Below are 24,902 nucleotides of genomic sequence, written 5' to 3'. Positions count from 1 at the left end.
GCACCTGTTACCGTAGTGCCCTTTGGAATGCAATGGGTAAGGATTACGCCCTCGCTGTCCCAGAACATGGACACCATCATTTTTTCAGCACTGGCGGTTACCCGAAATTTTTTTGGTGGCGGTGAATCTGTGTGCTTCCATTGAGCTGACTGGCGCTTTGTTTCTGGATTGAAAAATGGCATCCACGTCTCATCCATTGTCACAACCGACGAAAAAAAAGTCTCATTCGTGCTGTCGTTGCGCGTCAACATTGCTTGGCAACATGCCACACGGGCAGCCATGTGGTCGTCCGTCAGCATTTGTGGCACCCACCTGGATGACACTTTCCTCATTTTCAGGTCGTCATGCAGGATTGTGTGCACAGAACCCACAGAAATGCCAACTCTGGAGGCGATCTGTTGAACAGTCATTTGGCGATCCCCCAAAACAATTCTCTCCATTTTCTCGATCATGTCGTCAGACCAGCTTGTGCGAGCCCGAGGTTGTTTCGGTTTGTTGTCACACGATGTTCTGCCTTCATTAAACTGTCACACCCATGAACGCACTTTTGACACATCCATAACTCCATCACCACATGTCTCCTTCAACTGTCGATGAATTTCAATTAGTTTCACACCACGCAAATTCAGAAAACGAATGATTGCACGCTGTTCAAGTAAGGAAAACGTCGCCATTTTAAGTATTTAAAACAGTTCTCATTCTCTCCGCTGGCGATAAAATTCCATCTGCCGTACGGTGCTGCCATCTCTGGGACGTATTGACAATGAACGGGGCCTCATTTTAAAACAATGCGCATGTTTCTATCTCTTCCCAGTCCGGAGAAAAAAAATCGGAGGCCTTAGAACTTGAATGCACCTCGTACACCACGGCATTTCCATCCTTTCCGCAAGCTGAAGGGTGGGAGGGGGTGGGGAAGAGGTCTTCCACGTTCACTCAGCGATTCTCGAATGGCTCCGTGACAAAGGAGCGGATTTCTGTCGTCGTGGAACTGGACGGTTAGTAGGACGTTCGGACCGTTGCTTACAGAGACTTACTGACCATGTTGAGAAATACTGTGCCGTATCTGCTTCGGTTCCAAGTGTTGTGTAACATTCAAGAAAAGTTATTTGGCCTGTGTCCACCAATTTAGCTGAGTGGCCAGCGCGCCTGACTACCACGCAGTGGGCCCGGGTTCGATTCCTGGCCGGCTCGGAGGTTTTCTCTACTCAGCGAATGGGTGTTGTGTCGTCTTTACCATCATTTCATCACCAATGTGGTGTTAGCTGAAAACACTTGCAGCTAGGAGGCCCAACTTTCCGAGGTGAAGAATCCTGACACTTCAGTGCCATACGGTCTTTCTCTTGGCCTGTCATAATAATTTATAATTTGCTTCCTGCTGTTTATGTGTTTAGCTGAATTTGTCAAATGTTCTAATGTGTGTGAAATCTTATGGGACTTGACTCCTAAGGTCGTCAATCCCTAATAAGCGTACACACTACTTAATCTAAATTATCGTAAGGACAAACACACTTACCCATTCTCGAGGGAGGAGTCGAACCTCCGCCAGGACCAGCCGCACAGTCCACGACTGCAGCGCCAGACCGCTCGGCTAATCCCACGCGGCTGAATTTGTCGATAGTTTTCAAGAAAAATAGTTACCTTCACCTATATCTTAGGCTTGTTACACTGACATTTGCTATGTCGCTAACAGCAATGATCAGAGTTTGAATCTTGATCATCAGATAATTTGTAGGGGTGACTAATGTAGCAGGCATTTTATTTCGTTTTCAACGGTCTGAGATTCCCAAATTCTTACTTTCTGTTAGATGGGAGCTTGCCGAGTGTTACGGAGCCCCTTAGTTCAGCTGAGCCGAGCATGACGAATGAACTCCTCTTATCAAACTAACAGTGCTCGTGTTTACCGTGAAAGAGTCGCGAGAAACTACGGAAAACACAAATTCCTGTCGACATGCTGGTATACGGATCCCTCCCTTGAAGAATGCTTTCATCATCGTGGCGCGCCTCATTCGGCCCTGTCCAAGGATCATCTCACGTCACTGTGATATTTCACTCGAATCGGACTGTTCATTTTGTGTGGTCTGGATACACAAGCTATCTCATCCCTTGTAAACGGTGGATCTTCTTCCCCGGCAGAACTCTGTAGCGTTCGCTTTCGCGCTCCCAGCACGAGTGAGAGAGAGAGAGAGAGAGAGGCATATATAAATAAACAAAGGTGTGTTGAGACGCCGCGCGATGCCGCCTCAGTCCGCCGCTTGCAGGCCGACACGCCCAGCGAAGCGCTGGCCGGGCAGTCGTGTGTCGGGTTCCCACGAGCAGTGAGCCGGTGTGCATTCGGAAAGTTACAGCGAGTAGCGTGGTTAAGACCAGCGCCTGCTGCCGTCTCCGTCTGTGGATAAGGTTGACCGGACAAGGATTTACGCCAACGAGAACTTGTTCAGCAGCGGCACTTTGTCGTATTCGGCGGCCCGAGGTGCTTATTTGAAATTGATCTGTCCCATTTTGGAGTATATGTTTACAATTTTTTGATTTCACGTGCTTAAACTGTCGTTGTTAATACAACACACTCATATTTTTCTTAATATGTTGTTCAGTCATTGAAAATGGTTTCAGTGATAGAAAAATAACTACAATACATTTGATATATGTGCTCCTAATTTATTTCTACACAGATGACTTGAGAAAGAAAAAGAGGATAAAGAGAATTAAACAGAGATGCAGTACTTGTTGAATATGTATTTGTCGTGTTTAAAACCTGTTGTCGGAATTTTAGGGTCTAGTGTAGCAGGGGATACAACCCGTCGGCTTTGGACAATGACGTCACAAGTCGCCAGAGAGCAGTTTACCATTTTCGCTTTTGCTGTTATGTTTCAGTTTCGTTTTTTTACTGATTGCTTAATAAAGTGGATCTGTTTATTCTATCTCGTGAGATTTTTTTTAAAAAAGCCAAAAAACACTTATCAGCTACTGAAGGGAGCTACAACACTAAGAAGAATCGCTTCTCGTTTGGCGACTTGTGACGTCATTGTCCAAAGCCGACGGGTTGTATCCCCTGCTACACTAGTCCCGAATTTTAAGTCGGCATTAAATAACAACTGCATGTTGAATGTGTTTCCAGTGATTTAAGTTACACTACACTGACTTTGCATGTTCTAATGTATGCTAATGTTCTTTTTGTAAATTTTGATTAATTAGGAAACTAGAAACTAACGTAGTGCGTCTATGCACTACTACGTCTACTAACAAGGGAACCTCCCCATCGCACCCCCCTCAGATTTAGTTATAAGTTGGCACAGTGGATAGGCCTTGAAAAACTGAACACAGGTCAATCGAGAAAACAGGAAGAAGTTGTGTGGAACTATGAAAAAAATTATTAAAATATACAAACTGCGCGAGATAGGCAACATCAAGGAGAATCTGAGCTCGGGAGCGCCGTGTTCCCGTGGTTAGCGTGAGTAGTTGCGAAACAAGAGGTCCTTGGTTCGAGTCTTCCCTCGACTGAAAATTTTACTTTCTTTATTTTCGCAAAGTTACGATCTGTCCTTTCGTTCATTGACGTCTCTGTTCACTGTAATAAGTTTGGTGTCTGTGTTTTGCGACCGCACCGCAAAACCGTGCGATTAGTTGACGAAAGGACGTGCCTCTCCAATGGGAATCGAGAACATTTTATCGCAAGGTCATAGGTCAACCGATTCCTCCACAGGAAAACACGTCTGATATATTCTATACGACACTGGTGACGGCATGTGCGTCACATGACAGGAAATGTTGTCGACCCACCTAACTTGTACACTTAGCGAATGGGTAAAAAGATTCTTCTACCTTGCCTGATTTAGGTTTCCTTGTGGATCTGATAATCACTCCCAAAAAAGCGATGAAACCATTAGAGTTTGTCACATAAACCGAAAATAAAAAATTAAACTTTTCACTCGAGAGAGGACTTGAACCTAGGATCTCTCGTTCCGTAGCTGCTCTCGCTAACCACGGGACCACGGCCCTCCTTGACTCCCATTGTCCTTGATGTTGCCTATCTTGGCATGGACTACTCAGTTTGTATATTTTATTAATTTTTTTCATAGTTCCACACAACTTCTTCCTGTTTTCTCGATTGATCTGTGTTCAGTTTTTCAAGGCCTATCCACTGTGCCAAGTTATAACTAAACAAGAGGGGGGTGCGATGGGGAGGTTACCTTGTAAGAACATGGTTTTACTGCTAGCCAACTGTGTGTAAACCCTGCTAATGGCATTATTTACCATAATCATGTGCTTCGTACTAAACCTATGTAATTCGTACGCATGTGAAATCTCACCCAAATTTTGGTTGTGTTAGTTGTAATAAATTGTTATTTTTACTGTCTTGTTTGTGGTATCCACGTAACTGATTCATTGCTGCATATAGTGCTACTTTATACCCTATCTTTCAAAACTGTATCATTTTCGAACTTTGTAATTTACTTGCCGAGTTATCTGGTCCCAGTTCTCGTGTTTCCCAGGCATCCTTTAACTGCCATTGTCTGAACGAGGCTCATAGCAAGATCACTGTACGGTGTACAGTGCCTACTGCGCTTGCTGCCTCCTTTCTAACAGCATATTTTGCTTTGATGATTACCGCTACTCTTTTTTTTTTTTTTTTTCATCGTGTCTCAGCAGCTTTATTGTTCTAGTTTCTCTGTAGTGTCCTTGGAATACCAATCGGTCATACGTGTTAAATGTTCTTTGTCAACTGCCAATTCTTTCTTTTCGTAAAATATGCTGTCTAGACTTACGACTATAATAGCGACTGGTGGAAAAAGTGATAACCGATCTTTCACGTAATAGTCTTGGGTCAGAAATGGTGTGTTAAAGTGATACCTGCAAATATTCTACCAGTCTCCGACAGAAAATGAAATGCAATATTTACTTATTGTGATATGATAACCGATATAGAAGGAAGATAAAGATGTATTTGATGAAAAGAGTGGAGTAAAAATTATTTACAGCCGAACACAGTTTTCTTATTTCTTTGATACGTGCGAGTAAGAATCACAATGTTCTAACAGTTTTCTTTCCTGTGTTTTAACCTTTGTCCATTTAAATAGCTTATGCCGTTTAAAAGAAAACATACTTTCTGAGAAAATTTTCCATCTCCAACCATAAAACACGTATAAAATTTGTAGTAACAACACAGCAGAAAATAAATACGTGTTTTATTACTGTTCCCATGCAAATCTTTTTCGTACAGAAAGGTAATGTCCGAAAAAAGTGGCGTCATACTAGAAACGTATTCAAATGATATCAACTAATTTTATTTAGTCAATAAGGAATAAAATAATATTACTTTAAGAAAAAAAAGTTTTGTACATCAAATTTTCATCTCAAAGTGTTCATTTCACATACGGGAGATGTACTGAATACAATGAAGTACATAGATTAATACTGTTTTTTCTCTATTCTGCAAATGCATCGGAAAGAAAAGACCATTTAGTTACAGAGTGGTAAATAATGGTTATTGTATAACATCGTGACAGTCGGCAGGTAAGTTACTATCTCTGACGTCACAAAAACATGGGGATAAAAAAGAGGGGAGGTGGCATTACGTCAAAAACCTGAAGTCGATGTTCGCCATTTTAACTAGCCCAAAACATTAGGTTCACCGCATTCATACCCCCATAGTTCACCGCGGTGACACTTCCCCATGACGTCACTCTGAGTGTGTCATATTACTAGAGCAAATACGTATTCAAGAACAGAAAAAAAAATCGAAATTGCCTTCCTGACGCTGTTATTCATGTAAGCTCTACGAGGCCTGTCTAAAAAGTATCCGACCTCTGGCCAGAAAAAATATTTCGAATACCTGACGGGGTTGGGACCCTAATCCCCTTCAAAGTAGGCCCCTTGCGCTTGCACACACTTAGATCACTGATCCTTCCACTGCTGGAAACACCTCTGGAAGTTATCTTTTGGAATGGTGTTCTGCTCTGTCGTCGTGTTCCGCATTACCTTCTCTACTCTCAAAACGACTGTCTCTTTGTTTCTGGGTCGTACCTGCACACCCATGACTCATCTCCAGTTATGGCGGTGTTCAGAAACCCAGGATCAGTGTTGGTGATGTCCAGAGGGTCCCTTGCAACGTCAAAACTGAGGTCTTTTTGTTCCGGCGGCAACAGCGTGGGCACGAATTTCGCAGCCACTCGGTGCATGTTCAAATTGTCACGCAAAATTGCGTGTGAAGAATCTTCACTCACTCCGACCTCTCGGGCAATCTCCTGCACTGTCAAACGACGATCTGCCATCACCAAATTTTGCACCCTCTGAACGACAGCTGCACTCCGACTAGTTGTGGGGCCTGCCAGAACGCTGGTCACTCTCTGCTGATGTGCGGCTATTTTTGAATCGGTTGAACCACTCCTTAATTTCTGTTACACCCATCGCATCTTCTCTAAACACCCGCTGAATCTTACGATTTGTTTCGCTTTGAGAACCACCAAGCTTTTGACAAAATTTGATGCAGTATCTTTGCTCAGCACGTTCAGTCATCTTGAGAGAGTCGGTAATCCTATGAACACGTTGTGTAGCACCTCACACAGCGGCCGACAGGCAAAGACTGACGCGCTGGACAGCGGGCACAGCTCACAACTGCGCAGAAGGGCCTCTTCCTTTATTGTGTACAGTGGCGCCGCACTATCCTTTCCATTTTGCGCGGGAAAATCAAAGATTGGATACTTTTTAGACAGACGTCGTATAATTTTTAGTATTTAAAACAGTTATTGCGCGCACACGACAGAAATAATGAACAAGAAGCACTTGTAAATGGTAGTCTACTAATGTTTTGGGCTATTTAAAACGGCACCCACTCTGGCTTCAAAACAGCGTACAACATAAGTCTGTAGTGCCACCTCCCTTCTTTTTTTATCTCCACGCTCAGAAAGCTCTTCAGGTTTCATTTCTTTGAAACTGACATAATAAACAGAGGTGAAGTAAAAGAATGTACTTCTCAAAAATTCTGCAGTAATATCTCTTCATTTGAAGAAATTACTAAAAAAATAAATCAAGATACTGAGGACCAGAACACTCCCCAACTACCTCTCCCGTGGGCCTGTTTTTTTCTTACAGGCATAACAATTTTCCCTTCAGTACGTTTCGTGAACTGTGTTTACTTGCAAGTATCTTAGTTATAGCTATGAGCATTCGATTATGACAGTGCCACGGTTTGAATTTACAATGAGTTGCCAGATGACGTGAATAGAGTTTGTTTGTGTACCTCGGCCAGATAATGAGCCATTTTCTGAGCAGTTGGCTCAGCGACGTGGTAATTAACTTGGTAAATGAGTTCTGTCTACTTAGAGGTGACGTCGGCGTTGCTGGTTCCAGAGCTGTGGGCTGGCGGTAGTCGGCGGCGAGCGAGAGCGAGGCAGCGACGCGGCCATGGCGGCGATAGGCCGAGTGTGGGACTCGCTATGCAAGGTGGCTGTGCCGGGCATGCTGTCTGTCAGACACACACACACTAGGCTAGTCCACGTATCCAGGGCAGGAACGAGGCATGCTCTTCTGTGCTTGCACCACTAGCGTGTAGAGTCTCCGTTTGTTGTTCTGGTAGTGTTAAGGAAACTAGACTGCTCCTTGCATTTTCTCGTCCATACAGTGTTCTGCCCCTTTCTTACTTTAGTGAAACTGTTTGTGAGTACCTTACCTTTTTCTGATTTCTATGTGTCATTAATATATGTGCCACACAAGTGTCATGATTCCAGGAAACGTTAATGTAGTTCGCTCGTGAGGTTTCTCTTCTCATGAAAGGGAGTCGCCAATTCTAGGTCACGAGTTCAGATAAAATTTTGCAGAGATAATCGTCATTGAAAAGGAAACTCGACAGCTGTACAGACTTTTAACTCAACATTACAGACGTAGAAGTCTTCTGCATATCCTAAGTATAGGCAGAGCCGGTCCTGTAGACGAGTGGTGGACGCATCGTGCTCGGGTTGCTCTGCTTCCCAGTACTGACGAAGCTTCTTTCCTCGTGCAAAGTATTTTTTCTCCACAAAATAGTAATAATTTCAAAATTAAAATTAGTTTTATTAATTTGGTGTGGTACAAGTGTCAACGGGGTCATTCACTTACAGATCTTTGGATAGTAGTATTTTTAAAACATTGTAAGAATACGCGCGAAATGATACAATTGAGTAGTGGAATAATGCAGTTGAGGTTTATCATCATTTAAAAAAATTCAATTTTATCATATTATATGAAAATGAAGTAAATATTAACTGCTAATGAAATGAAAGTGCGAAGTATATTAACCTTCGTGGTGTCTTACCTATATCATGAATAAAACGATTTATAATACGTAAATGCAGATTATTTTGCTAAAAATTTAAGGTTTTACAAAGACAGATTTGAGTTCGAGTCAGCAAGTATGGAGTATATACTCCGATCAACAGCAGCCCACGAGATGGTTACGGTCATTAGGCTTTCTCAGAAGCCAAGAAATATTGAGCCAGAAGTCGAAATAAATCTAAATTTTTTTTTCAGTAACGAACAACTTTACGAATTTTTTTCAAAATCCCAGATGCGCAGTCTGTAGAGTTTTTGTATAGAACGCATTCTTCAAGGAAATTAGGACTCCTCTTGATAGATGAGCTATAGTATGATTGTAATAGTTTTGTGTAGAATTCATTTTTCCTCCCCTTGATAGATGAACTATAGTGTGATTATGATAAGTTTTGTGTGGAACTCATTTTTCCATGAAAGGGAAGTGGGTTACAAAATGTTTTGTACAAATAAACCAGCATCATGCATGTTAGCTGAGTAGTGTCAAAGTTTTGTTTTGTACGTACCAATAAAGGATGTGGCGAGTTGGTAGAATCCTGTAAGGGCATTCTGCTCTTCTAAGTGCAAATTTTTTTTTTTGTGATAATTTTTTAAAACTTGTGTTTACATTACTACAATGAAGAATCTTAAAATTGCAAATTGTGCACAATCAATTTAATTTTAACTCAGTAATTCAAAGTCCTAGACAAATTAAGTGTGGCTTGGCGGTCCAGTCAGAGCGAGACTACATTTTAAAGGTCTTGGATTCGATCCCAAGGCGGTCCTACGATTTTTCAGTTACTTACTGGTTCACCTCTGCCAATGATATGGTGACGTGAAAAATGCCAAATTGCACTTTGGACTGGAGTTCACAAATTGTATAACGCGTAGGTAAATGAGCTAAAGTGTTGAATGAAGGCAACGTCACAGCTCCAGCAGGACCGTGCCACTTAAAGCACTGTGATATTCAAACCAGCCTTGGACTTAAGGAAAGCTTCAATTTGTTGTCACACCGACAGTAATTAACTGCTTTTTCTCTCTTGTGTTGAGAAGACCATGTGTTTGTGGGAGGCTCGGTGGTTGGCAGTGAGGAATAATAGGCTGCAGTCCGTAAAATGCGACCATGGCTTACCTCTCTCGACAGTGACGAGCTGAGGAAGCAGCCATTACACGACTTACAGTGGGACATTTGCTCATTGATGTGTGGCTTTCTCTTACGTCGCAAGGAGCTACCAGTACGTCACAGGTGTGGGGTGCAGCTGTGGACAAGACACACTTTAACTGTGTTATATGTCACGACCAGAGTGATAATCTGAGTCGCCCCCAGGACTTGTCCTCTATTTTAGCTGATAATGAGGCGAGCGTGGTTCGTGTTTTCAGATTTTGTGTAGTGCCCAGAATTCTTTCCACAGTACTGTATGAGGTGAAGTTACGTGTTCCAGAGACATATATAGTCTCAACTGTATCCATGATAATAAATATAGTCCAAAGTAATGAATTAAAATTTACATCAAGGTCGGGATTCCAACATGGGTCTTCTGCAGTGTGTTTGCCGCAGTGCCAGGATGGCGCTGTGGTCGGTCCATCTGCCTAGTAAGCAGGAGAATCAGGACTGAATGCCGCCGCCCGATACAAATTTTAATTCATTACTTTGGCCTGTATTCGTCACTGGATGTAGGATTTTAATGTGTCACAGAGTGAATCGGTCAGCGTTATTTGTAAGTAGTCATTCAGCCCCAGTCACGTTTCCTTTTTTTAACCCTGTCTGTACTGGCATTTTGTCCTTGATTTTATGTAGTTATTGTGCTGTGTTTCATCTGACTCATTGAGGGTTCTACTGATACTCACCTTATCGGGGTTGTCTTTTCATTTCCTGTGTGTGAAAGCAACTTGGTTTTCCGATTTATTATTCTTTTTTAATAGGCTTTCACCACGCTTGTGTATTATTCATGCATGGGGTCCTCTTACCGACAAATCATCATCTCGTATGTTGAGTTTACAAATTCAGTATGGCATATGCTGCCTTTTATTTGGCGAAATCGCATCCGTTGGTAATCCTAATGTTGATTCTGCTTTGGAGAACGTGGTGCCGAGATCTGTTGTGTTTGTGTCTTGTATCTTATTAATTCCGACAAGAGAGTATGTTGTTTCGTCATACATAGAGCGGATGCAAAATGTACTGACAATTTTAAAGTTCTGCAACCGCAGCTGTGACTTCTTCGTTTGGAAGTTGAATTGAGCTTAGCGTGTTGGTCATCCGCTGGAGCCTGGACGGCCCGCCTGCCCCACACACAGGCAGAGGCACGCGTGCAGGTGCGTATGTCTTCCTCAACATTCCATCCACGCCTGTGTTCATACTGGGCGGCTCTGTTTCCATGTGGGACAAGATACAGCCGCACGGCGACTGGCCACAAGGCGCACAGGTGTAAACACGCGTCTTAAGGCGGCGTGTGCCACAGCCTCCCACTGCTCGCCTCTCCACACAGCAGCCACTGTGTGTCCCATACGCCCGCCACCAGTTGTCCTCCCGACGCGAGATGAGCCTTTTCCAGCCCTCTCACCAGACGGTGCGAGGATTCTTTATTGACTGACTAACGTTTTTCTGCAGGAGCTTCTAGTATTTTAGCACCTTAGAATAATTAAAATGCTACAAAACGATTTTGTTCATTGCATTGGCTGTATAAAGTTAATACTTTATGTTTATGTTTGTAGCTACTGTACATGTGAACAGTGCACTCTGAAGTCTGCGGTATTGCGATCACATAGTTTGGCAACGGACACCTGGTTTCACAGTTTGGCGCCGGAGGGTTGTCGTTCTGCTATAGCCATTTCCTCTTCTTTTCCACCAGACTGGGATGTTGTGTCCAATCTTCACAGCGACTACAGATACTTACGAAAGAGGCGAGACGCGTAGAGACTGCAGGTGCATAGAACTTCGTGAACCGTGAAGTGTCACATAACAGGGCTATTCAGAAACTGACTTACGGTTCAGAATTTAAAACAAAAAGCAGATAAAAAGAAACATATTTATTACTTACACTTGAAAGGCTGTGTTTTCTGCTAATATTCAACTTGATTTGCAGTATAGATTAGGATATGTATCGTAACGGTGCACCAGCTTCTTAACTGCATCATCATAGAATGTTGCCATCTGAGACTTGCCCCTTGGAAGGACGCCTGCGTGCATTTCCTGCTGTGTACCGCACTCCAGCAACGAAGCACTGCCCTCGCCTGCCAGGATTTCTGCCGCCACGGTGCTCAGTCAGTGCTGGAGGACCTGTAATTCTTCATGTTTTACCGTTCCTGTTAATATATTTCGATGAAACGGATATCGCACTAGACCATTTTGGGACTGCTCTATCGAAGGCCTCGTAAAATTCCACTTTAAAAATCATTTTTTCGTAACTGGACGTAAACCGACTGTTTCCATCGATACTGGTTGGAAAAGGTGCGATAAGCAGTATTTGTTTTGGGCCGACTCCAGCTAGCCACTGCTAAAACGAAATTGCAAATATCTGCTGAAATGACAGAGGAAATACGCCTGACGACCCTTAGCAGAGACACCCTGCATAAGGCGGAACAAAAACTTAAGATACAATTTACTTTATTGTCTGTTACCTGAACTGAAGAAGGGAAATCAATTCTGGGGTGATATGATCCTATCGTCGGCATTTCGAAATGTAGCAATCTGAACTCCTCGCGTTAATCGATTTGATTTTGAGGATTAATTGGTCTTTCATCATACAGGATAACAATTATTGAACTATATGAAATAAAATCGTCATAACTTCTGAATGGTTTGCTTTGGGACGTTAATTGCACGGTTGGCCGTGGGGCATGAATGGAATTAGTATACGCGGCCGGCCGGGGTGGGCAAGCGGTTAAAGGCGCTACAGTCTGGAACCGCGCGACCGCCACGGTCGCAGGTTCGAATCCTGCCTCGGGCGTGGATGTGTGTGATGTCCTTAGGTTAGTTAGGTTTAAGTAGTTCTAAGTTCTAGGGGACTGATGACCTTAGAAGTTAAGTCCCATAGTGCTCAGAGCCAGTATACGCGTGCGTGGTTTGGTTTAGTACGAAGCCCGCTTTCATTTCGATGACTTCGTCAATAAGCAAAATTGGCGTATTTGAGGGGACTGAAAATCCGCATTTCGCGGTGAGAAGTCTCTTCGACCTCAACGGGTGACTGTGTGGTGTGAAATGTCCAGTCGCGGAATCGTCTGTGCGATATTCCTTGATGGCACGGTGGCTACTGAACGGTACGTGAAGGTTTTTGAAGACGATTCCTTGCCCATTACCCAAACTGACCCTGATTTCGACAAGATATGGTTCATGGATGACGGAGCTCGACCCCATCGAAGCAGAAGAGTGATGTTCTGGAGGAGCACTTTGGGGACCGCATTCTGGTCTGGCTTACCCAGAGGCCACTGGCATGGCCCTCGATTGGCTGCCATATTCTCCGGATCTGAACACATGCGACTCCTCTTTGTGAGACTATATTAAAGACAAGCTGTACACCAATAAGCCCAAAACTATTGCTCAGCTGAAAACAGCTCGATGTTCCGACACTATCAGCGGGTCATGCAGAATTTCGGTATTGGTTTGCGCCATTTAAATGTTGAACAAAGTGTGTGCACGCCATAGTTTGTAACTAATTTACGTTTTTTTTTCATACAGTTCAGTAACTGCATCCTGTACTTGGGCCTTTCTCGACGTCCCAAGACCACACCAAACTATGACAAACCCGTACAGCGTCTCCAGCAAGCGCTTCTATTAAGCTAAGCCAATATTTTCCTCAAAACGTTAATCGCACCTTGCGCTGTGGCGCTGACGCTTCATACGCGGTCTTTGTTTGCGAACGTGTCCCACACAAGCACTGCTGCTCAGTTTCTGCCGGTCTATCCTCAGGGATGGGTGTCCGTCACTGGCCGGGGGGAAATCTTCCTCATTGGTCGGCAGACTTTGTCGTATTTCTGTAAATGATTTTGCATTTAATCTTAAGTTCTAGATTGACTGTGACAGTATGAACAGCTTGTGTTGCGCTAGCTGACGCTGGAGGGGATTTCGTTGCCTCCCAGAACTTTCACCGAGGTGCCGGTCGGACTGCGGCGTCACCGCGGTCGAGCCGCGAGTCGATTTTAGGGCGACGGAGTAGCAGTGCGGCCGCGGCACGGCCACGCGCACGACCAGCGGCTGGCCGTGGCTGCAGCTGCTGCGTGCGACCAGCACCGTGCGTGGCTGGCCGGCACTGCCAGCGGTCCACTACCGGCGGCTGAGTGGCACCTCGGAGACAGCTACGGCTGTGTACATCTGGAGGCGCGAGGCGAAACGAAAGGACAGAAGATATGTTGCCGTACCGCTCCACAAACCAAATGTCTTTTGTGAACTTCCCGAACACGAAAGTAAATACTTCAGTTTCACTAGAGTGCCTATAAAAGATTTCGATGAAATATTAAAGAAAATTGGACATCGTAGGGAACTAAACAATAATCTCCTATAATACTATACAGGGTGGTCCATTGATAGTGACCGGGCCAAATATCTCAAGAAATAAGCATCAAAGAACGAAACTCGGCTAGCTTCAAGGGAGAAACCAGACGGCGCTATGGTTGGCCCGCTAGATGGCGCTGCCATAGGTCAGACGGATATCAACTGCGTTTTTTTAGATAGGAACCCCCATTTTTTATTAAATATTCGTGCATTACGTAAATAAATATGAATGTTTTAGTAGGACCACTTTTTTCGCTTTGTATTAGATGGCACTGTAATAGTCACAAACATATGGCTCTCAATTTTAGACGAACAGTCGGTAACAGGTATGATTTTTAAACTGAAATACAGAACGTAGGTACGTTTGAACATTCTATTTCGGTTGTTCCAATCTGATACATGTACCTTTGTGAACTTATCATTTCTGAGAACGCATGCTGTTACAGCGTGATTACCTGTAAGTACCACATTAATGCAATAAATGCTCAAAATCATGTCCGGCAACCTAAAGGGATTTGGCAATGCGTGTAACGACATTCCTCTCAACAGAGGGTAGTTCGGCTTCCGTAATGTTCGCACATGCATTGACAATGCGCTGACTCATGTTTTCAGGCGTTGTCGGTGGATCGCGACGACAAATATCCTTCAACTTTCCCCACAGAAAGAAATTGGGGGACGTCAGATCCGGTGAACGAGCGGGCCTTGGTATGGTGCTTCGACGAGCAATCCACCTGTCATGAAATATGCTATTCAATACCGCTTCAACCGCACGCGAGCTATGTGCCGGACATCAATCATGTTGGAAGCACATCGCCATTCTGTCATGCAGTGAAACATCTTGTAGTAACATCGGTGGAACATTACGTAGGAAATCAGCATACATTGCACCATTTAGATTGCCATCGATAAAATGGGGGCCAATTATCCTTCCTCCCATAATGCCGCACCATACATTAACCCGCCAAGATCGCTTATGTTCCACTTGTCGCAGCCATCGTGGATTATCCGTTGCCCAATAGTGCTTATTATGCCGGTTTACGTTACCGATGTTGGTGAATGACGCTTCGTCGCTAAATAGACTAAATAGAACGCGTGCAAAAAATCTGTCATCGTCCCGTAATTTCTCTTGTGCCCAGTGGCAGAACTGTACACGACGTCCAAAGTCGTCGCCATGCAAGTCCCGGTGCACAGAAATATGGTACGGGTGCAATCGATGTTGATGTAGCATTCTCAACACCGATTTTTGAGATTTCCGATTCTCGCGCAATTTGTCTGCTACTGATGTGCGGATTAGCCGCGACAGCAGCTAAAACACCTACTTGGGCATCATCATTTGTTGCAGGTCGTGGTTGACATTTCACATGTGGCTGAACGCTTCCCGTTTCCTTAAATAATGTAACTATCCGGTGAACGGTCCGGACACTTGGATGATGTCGTCCAGGATACCGAGCAGCATACATAGCACACGCCCGTTGGGCATTTTGATCACAATAGCCATACATGAACACGATATCGACCTTTTCCGCAATTGGTAAACGGTCCATTTTAACACGGGTAATGTATCACGAAGCAAATACCGTCCGCACTGGCGGAATGTTATGTGATACTACGTAGTTATACGTTTGTGAGTATTACAGTGCCATCTATCACAAACTGAAAAAAGTGGTCCAACTAAAACATTCATATTTCTTTACGTACTACACGAATATGTAATAAAGAATGGGGGTCCCTATTTTAAAAAAAACGCAGTTGATACCCGTTTGATCTATGGCAGCGCCATCTAGTGGGTCAACCGTAGCGCCATCTGGTTTCCCCCTTCAAGCTAGACGAGTTTAGTTTTTGTGGTTTTTTCGTTTGACGCTTGTTTCGTGAGATATTTGGCCCAGTCACGATCAATGGACCACTCTGTATAAAGACAAGTCGTTGTTTAATGTTCTCGCCAAAAATCTCGAAAATTACTTGACCGATTTACTTCAAAATTTTACGCGACACGCTAACGAAAACTCGAGCGGAAATAGACGATATGTTTATTATGCAGGGATGGAAAAAAAATCGGAACATTAAGGAGGAGTTGTGCGACACAAAGGAAAATTGCTAGGCGTGTTTCTACATCAGCAGGACGATGTCTATTCAAATTTCGCGTCAGTGATGCAAACCAGGTTTGCTTTAATTACACGCTGTAACGGTCGTGAGCGCTAGCTAGCTTCGTGATTGGACGTGATGAGTTGATCCTAATCAAGAATACCTCTAACGCGACAAAGACTCAATTATCGACACCTGGCTGAGTTTGTACGTGGTCGTGTAATATGGCTACGAGACGCTCTGTGTTCCTTCTGTGGTATTGCAGAAAGACTTGGCAGGAGTGTATCCGCTGTACATGACGGCTGGCAGCGGTGCTCACGGGAACGTACTGTCGCGAGGTGACCGGGCTAAGCGGATTTTAAAAGTAAATAGTTTTCGTGGCAATCTTGCCAATTAATTGTGTATACGTAGCATGTCATTCACATTTTAAGCACTTATAAAGAGTACTGAGTGTCTCTGAAACAATAAGTGCTCCACCACGAAAATTACCTCCTGCCGAGGCACTTCATTTACTTCGGAATGATACACGTTTACTCTGTACTTCAGTTAACTGTTTCATAAAGGATTCACAGAATGGCTTAAATATCTTGACTGTTCCACTCACGTACGAAGCTCGAGAAAAAAATTCAAATGGTTCAAATGGCTCTGAGCACTATGGGACTTAACATCTTAGGTCATCAGTCGCCTAGAACTTAAAACTACTTAAACCTAGCTAACAAGGGACATCAAACACATCCATGCCCGAGGCAGGATTCGAACCTGCGACCGTAGCGGTCGCGCGGTTCCAGACCGAAGCGCCTAGAACCGCTCGGCCACACCACAATCTTTATGTGTGAGTTCTAATTTCTCTTATGTTAATACAGTTTTTATGGCGGTGGCAACAAAAGCTGTTTGCATTCAGAGGAGAAAGATGGTGATTGAAATGTCGCCGGCTGGTTCCGGCGGAGGTTCGAGTCCTCCCTCGGGCATGGGTGTGTGTGTTTGTGCTTAGGGTAATTTAGGTTAAGTATTGTGTAAGCTTAGGGACTGATGACCTTGGCAGATAAGTCCCATAAGATTTCACACACATTTGAACTTTTTTTTTTCTAATGTTGCGGAAATAACGTGACACGGTGGAAAAGCGTTTGTTTTAATGCTGCGTCCCCAACTCGTCCACTTGACCCCCCCCCCCCCTCCAACCTCAAGGAGAAAAAAGAAAAACAACCGTGACATTCTCTCCCCGGATTCGCTGTACTACAAAATCAGCTGCCTTCTTCCAGCGTTTTCGATGTCCTCCGTCAGTCCTGTCAGGTAAGGATCACACAGTCCTCAGCAGTATTCCAGAAGACGTCGAACAACTGAAGTGCTCGCTCGCAGTATCCTTAGTAGACTCGTCGGTTTTTCTATGGGTTGTGTCAATAACCCAACATTTGTTTTCACGTTCGTCACCAAATGTGATGTTTCCCAGTTACTTTCTTTATGTTGATAACCGGTAGGACTTTCGTTGCATCTGTAACCCTCAGATTTGTTCTAATTGTAGATTTCTCGTAGCCTGACGGAACCTTCTTACAAGGAAAAGCTCTCCACCGCACCCCCTCAGATTTAGCAGCAAGAGAGCCCAGGGGCAGCTCGTCAGAAAGTGAACACAGATCAAGCATGGAAACAGAAAGGTGGTCTACTGGACTGTGAAAAAAACAACCAAAATAGACACAGTGAACGTTCCAAGAACAAGAAGTGCACTATAGAGCAGCGAGGCAGAGGAATCGCGTCGTGGTGCAGTGGTTACGGTTTCGCACTGCCAAGCGGGCGAGCCGTGTTGAAGCCTTCCTCGAAGCAATTTATTTAGTTTCTTCTTTTTCGCTGTCCGCTTTACTCTGTGTCGTGGTCTAACGTCCGTTTGCAACAACGAGGTGCAAGGTAGGGATCTATAATAACAGCTGATTCTGGACAACTACTCTATTAGTAGCCGAACGGAAGTGACTTTCGAATGGGAACCGAAAACTTTTGATGACAAGGCGACAGGCCAACAGTGTTGGTTGGTTGGGTTGATTTGAGGGAAAGAGTACAAACAACGAGGTCATCGGTCTCATCGGATTAGGGAAGGAAACCGGCCGTGCCCTTTGAAAGGAACCATCCCGGCATTTGCCTGAAGCGATTTAGGGAAATGACGGAAAACCTAAATCAGGATGGTCGGACGCGGGATTGAACAGTGTCAACAGTGTCCTCCACCGGAAAACACGTCTGGTGTGTCATACACGGCATTAGTGACAGTACGTGTGTCATATGACAGGGATCTCTTATCGACGCACCTAATTTGTGCGACTGGTAAGTGCGTGAGGTATGCCTCCTTGCCCGATTTACTGTTCGTATAAATGTGAATGTGATCTCTCCCAAGGAAACGATGAAAACATAATAGTTTGTCACATAAACTGCAACGAATGAACCCGACAGTTTCACAATCACGCAGTTTCTCTGTGCTCTGTCAAAACATACGTTTTTTAACTTTTTTGAAGTTGCGTCCCGTTTTGGGAGTTTTGACTATTGAATTCCTTTGTTGTGACATAGTTCACACCCGTTTATTTGTTGTTTTCATTTCTGTGAGACGTCTATGTCCTACGTCACCTGCCGTTACTATTCATCACATTTGCTTGCGACGGTAACGTATTCTTACGACATGACTATTCTATAACCAGTGTATAATGTGAAAACTACATAAAGAGAACAAACATTTTAATGACCAGTCGGACATTTCATAATCTTGTGAAATAACAAAAAAAAGGCACACCGAGGAGCTATTAATACGGCTCGTCGGTTTACCGGCCTAACACCGCGACCACTTACCCCATGACGCCATTGCTATTTTAGGTGGCTCTTTAATGCACTTCTTGGACCTTTCACTGTTCCTAGTTTGCTCTTTTTCGTAGTTCAATAAACCTTCTTCCTGTTTTCATGCTTCATCTGTGTTCAGTTTCTGACGAGCTGTCCGCTGGGCCACCTTACCACTAAACCTGGGGGGGGGGGGGGGGGGGGGGGGTTGCAATGGGGACTTTCCCTTGTCAGTAATCGTGTGGAGAACCTCACACATTTTATTGTTTAGGGTCAATTGTTACGTTTAACACTGTGAAGATATATTTCCAACATAACTTTGCAATTCGCTTTCCTCTGCTGAGGAGTTACTAGACGGCAGCATTACCTGCCACAAATCTAAGAGAAATCTAAGATTGTCTGATAAACACACATCAAAAAAAGTTTTGCATCCCTCTGGTTCCCAGATCTTCTGAAGATAGACGTTGGCTGTGGATACTGTATCAGAGATACAGTCCCTTTGTGTCACTAAACCCTCCCAAAGATGTACACAACCACGCATGAGCAGCGCCTATTAGACGGAGGGGGTCCGACAGTCGATCAGTTCCAATCATTCCACCAAGAAGGAGGTACACGGCTAGTGTTGTCTGCAACCATGGCTAGACGGTCAATACCACGGTTCGATCGCGTCCGCATTGTCACTTTGTGCCAGGAAGGGCTCTCAACAAGGGAAGTGTCCAGGCGTCTCAGAGTGAACCAAAGTGATGTTGTTCGGACATGGAGGAGATACAGAGAGACAGGAACTGTCGATGACACGCCTCGCTCAGGCCGCCCAAGGGCTACTACTGCAGTAGATGACCGCTACCTACGGATTATGGCTCGGAGGAATCCTGACAGCAACGCCACCATGTTGAATAATGACTTTCGTGCAGCCACAGGCCGTCGTGTTACGAATCAAGTGTGCGCAATAGGCTGCATGATGCTCAACTTCACTCCCGACGTCCATGGCGAAGTCCATCTTTGGAACCACGATATCATGCAGTGCGGTACAGATGTGCCCAACAACATGCCGAATGGGCCGTTCAGGATTGGCATCACGTTCTTTTCACCGATGAGTGTCACATATGCCTTGAACCAGATAATCGTCGGAGACGTGTTTGGAGGCAACTCGATCAGGCTGAACGCCTTAGACGCACTGTCCAGCGAGTGCAGCAAGGTGAAGGTTCCCTGCTGTTTTGGGGTGGCATTATGTGGAACCGATGTACGCCGCTGGTGGTCATGGAAGGCGCTGTAACGGCTGTACGATAGGTGAATGCCATCCTCCGACCGATAGTGCAACCATATAGGCAGCATATTGGCGAGGCATTCGTCTCTACGAACGACAGTACGCGCCCTCATCGCGCATACCGTGTGAATGACTTCCTTCAGGATAACTACATCACTCGACTTGAGTGGCTAGCATGTTCTCCAGACATGAACCGTATCGAACGTGCCTGGGATAGATTGAAAAGGGCTGTTTATGGACGACGTGACCCACCAACCACTATGAGGGATCTATGCCGAATCGCCGTTGAGGAGTGTGACAATCTGGACCAACAGTGCCTTGATGAACTTGTGGATAGTATGCCACTACGAATACAGGCATGCATCAGTGCAAGAGGACGTGCCACTGGGTATTAGAGGTACCAGTGTGTACAGCAATCTGGACCACCACCTCAGAAGGTCTCGCTGCCTGGTGGTACAACATGCAATGTGTTGTTTTCATGAGCAATAAAAAGGGTGGAAATGTTATGTCGATCTCTATTCCAATTTTCTGTACAGGTTCCGGAACTCTCGGAATCGAGGTGATGCAAAACTTTTTTTGATGTGTTTCTATTAGAAAAAGCAGAGGGTCTACATCACTTTATTTGCGGAATCACACTCATCACTATCCTTTCACTAGATGCAGTCTACCTCCCTTAAAATCACTTACATCCCACTCACCTTGCCATGTATCCAAACGCCAACTTTAGGTGAACTCTATACACGCGGAATCAATTTGAGGACACCTGTGCGCCGTAGGTGATGATGGCACGTGTGCCTCACAAGAGTGACGCTTTACTAATCCATGCTAGTTTGATGTCAATAGGTAATATATTCCGGGGTATTTCATAACACCGAAAAAATATTTGTTCACGCGTTCTGCTACATGTCTATTTGAATGAAATGCGTCTGTAAATCAGTGGATTACGTTTATTTTCTTTCGTATGAATTGCGGTGGTCTGTGAAACTTTCCATTCTTCTCTCTCACTATAAATACTAAAATATTCCTCATGACGTCGTAGTAAAAATAATTAAACACCTGCATCGTTGATGCACAAGATGCACTCCTAAATTGTTAGCCCACTCAAGTAAGACATTGCCTGCAGAAACAAAATCGTCCTGCTGCGACTGTGATAGTCGTGAACACGTCTGGTGACGCTGTTACGGTTTCCTTACTTCCCGGAATGACAGAATTATCTTGCAAGATTCTCTTGATATATTTCTGGTATACCAATCAAATATTCTGAATGAATTCCGCTTCGGTCTGTCGTGGACTAATGAAATTTATGTTTACAGACAGAGTGAGATTACCTTCACGCAGCTACTACAACTAATCTCGTTGTCTACATTGCTAGTTATCTGCATCAGCCATCACGAGGCCAACGAGGAGGCAAGAAATGCTGCAGTTGGTCGCTTGCACCATGAAAATGTCGACGTAATGTAAAGTGTAAGAGGCAGTAACTCTCAGTTCCAAACCGGCGCGAGAATGACATTTTACTTCCTCTGTGACAGAGCTACAAACAGCTATATCGAATTCAGAACGAAATCTTTAGAAATTTTGTAATCGTAAGACTTCTCACTACGTGCTCGTAATTGGACAAGAGAAGGACAGCTGTTGATGGAAGTGCAACGCCTCCCTTTCAAGTTGGGTGTAGCTGCGTTGCGCCTGGTCAATGTCTCTGACACAAACGCAGTTGACCTGTCACTGGAGCTTGCTCGGTGTGATAACACTGCACCAGTGCCACGAGATGAGGCGTCTGCTACAAGAGTCACAGGCTTGCTTGGGTCGAAATGGACCACGTACCGATCGCTTAGCACTGCGTCTTTCAATCGCTGGAGAGCGGCCTGACATTCGGCCGAGCATACGAACGGAACGCCCTTGTGGTGCAACAGATGTAGAGGCGCCACGATCTGAGGAGCATTCGGAGTAAAACTGACGTAATAGATTAGCTTCTCCGTTACAAGTTGAAATTCTCGTACACTGGTTGGCGCAGGCAAGTCGCGAATGGCAACTATGTGCGACTGTGACGGATGGATGCCGTGCGCATTAATCATGTGGCCAAGATAGTCAATTTCACTGAGAAAGAAGGAATACTTAGAACGGTTGCACGTCAGTCCCGCTTTGGACAACACTTGAAACAATGTCTCTAAATTTCGTAAGTGTTCTGCTGGCATACGAGGCAACTATATTATCTAAATAGAACAAGAAAGTACCTGCGATGTCAGCTGCTCCATGTACCTTTGGAAAATAGCTGGGCCGGAAGCGCTGCCGAATGGTAACAGCTGAAACTGGAATAATCTTTTGGGTTTGTTGATCACAAACATCTTTGACTCTTCATCTAATGGCAGTTGCATATAGCCCACTTGGAGATCAGTTTTTTAAAAGAAATGATCCAGACCTAATTTGTCCATGAAATCCTCAGAGCGGGACGACGGGAAACAAACGACAACAGTGTCTGCGCTGGCTCTAAAGGACCACCAGTGGTGACAGCCATTGGCTGGCCGACACTGTTTTGATAAAACGTTCTGCTCGAACCGCTGCAACTCTGCGGCAACCCGGTGGCATAATGTATAGCTGATAGGACGAGCACGAAAAAACTTGGGCTGCGCACTGTCTGTCAGTGTCACATTGCCCTCGAACCCTTGGGCCTTGTCTAAACTAGTATGGAACAGAGAACTGAACTTGTCACTTAACACATTAATATTGGTCAGGACCCGAGATAAATTAATTTGTAACACCTACCCGTGAATTGACAGTGCGAAAAAGTCAAAGCTGTTCATGCCAAAAATGTTAGTAGATTCGCTAGAGCACAACACATGAAATAAAACTCTTAGCAGTATCAACGGATCGTGGCTCGTAAACTACACACTGCAAGCACTGGACTAAGTTGTCCATTGCATGCTGACAGTGAGTTACGTGGTTTCTGAAGCCGTGGCCCAGATAACCATTCATATATAGCGCGGTTGAGCAGCGTCACAGTAGCATCAGTATCTAGCTGGAAATTAACACACTTGATGAAGATATAACTTATTGGATTGCCGATTGATAAGTTCAGAGTGTGTGTCCTGTCAGTCTGCCGAAACAACAGGATCGGCGGACCGTTGCACAGTAGGCACAAAGACACAGCATACGCCTCACTAGAATCCGTGTCTGACATGGAATATGAAAGTTGCCTAACACTGTATACACTTACACATACCGACTGTATGTGGCCTTGTTTGCCACATGTGAAACTCTCTGTTTTGCGACACGGGCACTGTGCCCCATCATGTACTTGAAAGCGACGCGGGCAGGACTCCCGCGATTATGCGCACTGCGCCACGGCCTGATGCTGTGACTGGTTCGCATATGACTTACAAGGGAACCTCCCCATCGCACCCCCCTCAGATTTAGCTATAAGTTGGCACAGTGGATAGGCCTTGAAAAACTGAACACAGATCAATCGAGAAAACAGGAAGAAGTTGTGTGGAACTATGAAAAAATAAGCAAAATATACAAACTGAGTAGGCCATGTGCAAGATAGGCAACATCCAGGAGAGTGTGAGCTCAGGAGCGCCGTGGTCTCGTGGTTAGCGTGAGCAGCTGCGGAATGAGAGGTCCTTGGTTCAAGTCTTCCCTCGGGTGAGAAGTTTATTTTCTTTATTTTCGCAAAGTTATGATCTGTCCGTTCGTTCATTGACGTCTCTGTTCACTGTAATAAGTTTAGTGTCTGTGTTTTGCGACCGTACCGCAAAACCGTGCGATTAGTAGACGAAAGGACGTGCCTCTCCATGGGAACCGAAAACATTTGATCGCAAGGTCATAGGTCAACCGATTCAAAAATGGCTCTGAGCACTATGGGACTCAACTGCTGAGGTCATTCATCCCCTAGAACTTAGAACTAGTTAAACGTAACTAACCTAAGGACATCACAAACATCCATGCCCGAGGCAGGATTCGAACCTGCGATCGTAGCGGTCTTGCGGTTCCAGACTGCAGCGCCTTTAACCGCACGGCCACTTCGGCCGGCTAGGTCAACCGATTCCTCCACAGGAAAACACTTCTGATACACTCCTGGAAATGGAAAAAAGAACACATTGACACCGGTGTGTCAGACCCACCATACTTGCTCCGGACACTGCGAGAGGGCTGTACAAGCAATGATCACACGCACGGCACAGCGGACACACCAGGAACCGCGGTGTTGGCCGTCGAATGGCGCTAGCTGCGCAGCATTTGTGCACCGCCGCCGTCAGTGTCAGCCAGTTTGCCGTGGCATACGGAGCTCCATCGCAGTCTTTAACACTGGTAGCATGCCGCGACAGCGTGGACGTGAACCGTATGTGCAGTTGACGGACTTTGAGCGAGGGCGTATAGTGGGCATGCGGGATGCCGGGTGGACGTACCGCCGAATTGCTCAACACGTGGGGCGTGAGGTCTCCACAGTACATCGATGTTGTCGCCAGTGGTCGGCGGAAGGTGCACGTGCCCGTCGACCTGGGACCGGACCGCAGCGACGCACGGATGCACGCCAAGACCGTAGGATCCTACGCAGTGCCGTAGGGGACCGCACCGCCACTTCCCAGCAAATTAGGGACACTGTTGCTCCTGGGGTATCGGCGAGGACCATTCGCAACCATGAAGCTGGGCTACGGTCCCGCACACCGTTAGGCCGTCTTCCGCTCACGCCCCAACATCGTGCAGCCCGCCTCCAGTGGTGTCGCGACAGGCGTGAATGGAGGGACGAATGGAGACGTGTCGTCTTCAGCGATGAGAGTCGCTTCTGCCTTGGTGCCAATGATGGTCGTATGCGTGTTTGGCGCCGTGCAGGTGAGCGCCACAATCAGGACTGCCTACGACCGAGGCACACAGGGCCAACACCCGGCATCATGGTGTGGGGAGCGATGTCCTACACCGGCCGTACACCACTGGTGATCGTCGAGGGGACACTGAATAGTGCACGGTACATCCAAACCGTCATCGAAC

The 24,902-nt window shown here is 45.3% G+C and overlaps 1 protein-coding gene across 2 annotated transcripts in view; it reads left to right on the top strand.

The window, feature by feature from the left end:
• The first annotated feature begins 2,255 nt into the window (after positions 1 to 2,255).
• Positions 2,256 to 24,902, top strand: part of LOC126461146 (calcium-binding protein E63-1) — a 577,618-nt gene continuing 554,971 nt past the window's right edge. Inside the window, exons 1-2 of one of the 2 annotated variants that reach the window (XM_050095973.1) lie at positions 2,256 to 2,470; positions 7,348 to 7,440. In XM_050095973.1, coding sequence (XP_049951930.1) covers positions 7,402 to 7,440 — 39 coding nt within the window. In that variant the 5' untranslated portion in view covers positions 2,256 to 2,470; positions 7,348 to 7,401. The remainder of the gene's footprint in view (positions 2,471 to 7,347; positions 7,441 to 24,902) is intronic. The other variant, XM_050095974.1, reaches the window with a different exon arrangement.

The sequence above is a fragment of the Schistocerca serialis genome, chromosome 1, assembly GCF_023864345.2.
Source record: "Schistocerca serialis cubense isolate TAMUIC-IGC-003099 chromosome 1, iqSchSeri2.2, whole genome shotgun sequence".
NCBI lineage: Eukaryota > Metazoa > Arthropoda > Insecta > Orthoptera > Acrididae > Schistocerca > Schistocerca serialis.
The sequence above is the reverse complement of the archived record's forward strand: the minus strand, read 5'-3'. Positions and strand labels throughout refer to the sequence as shown.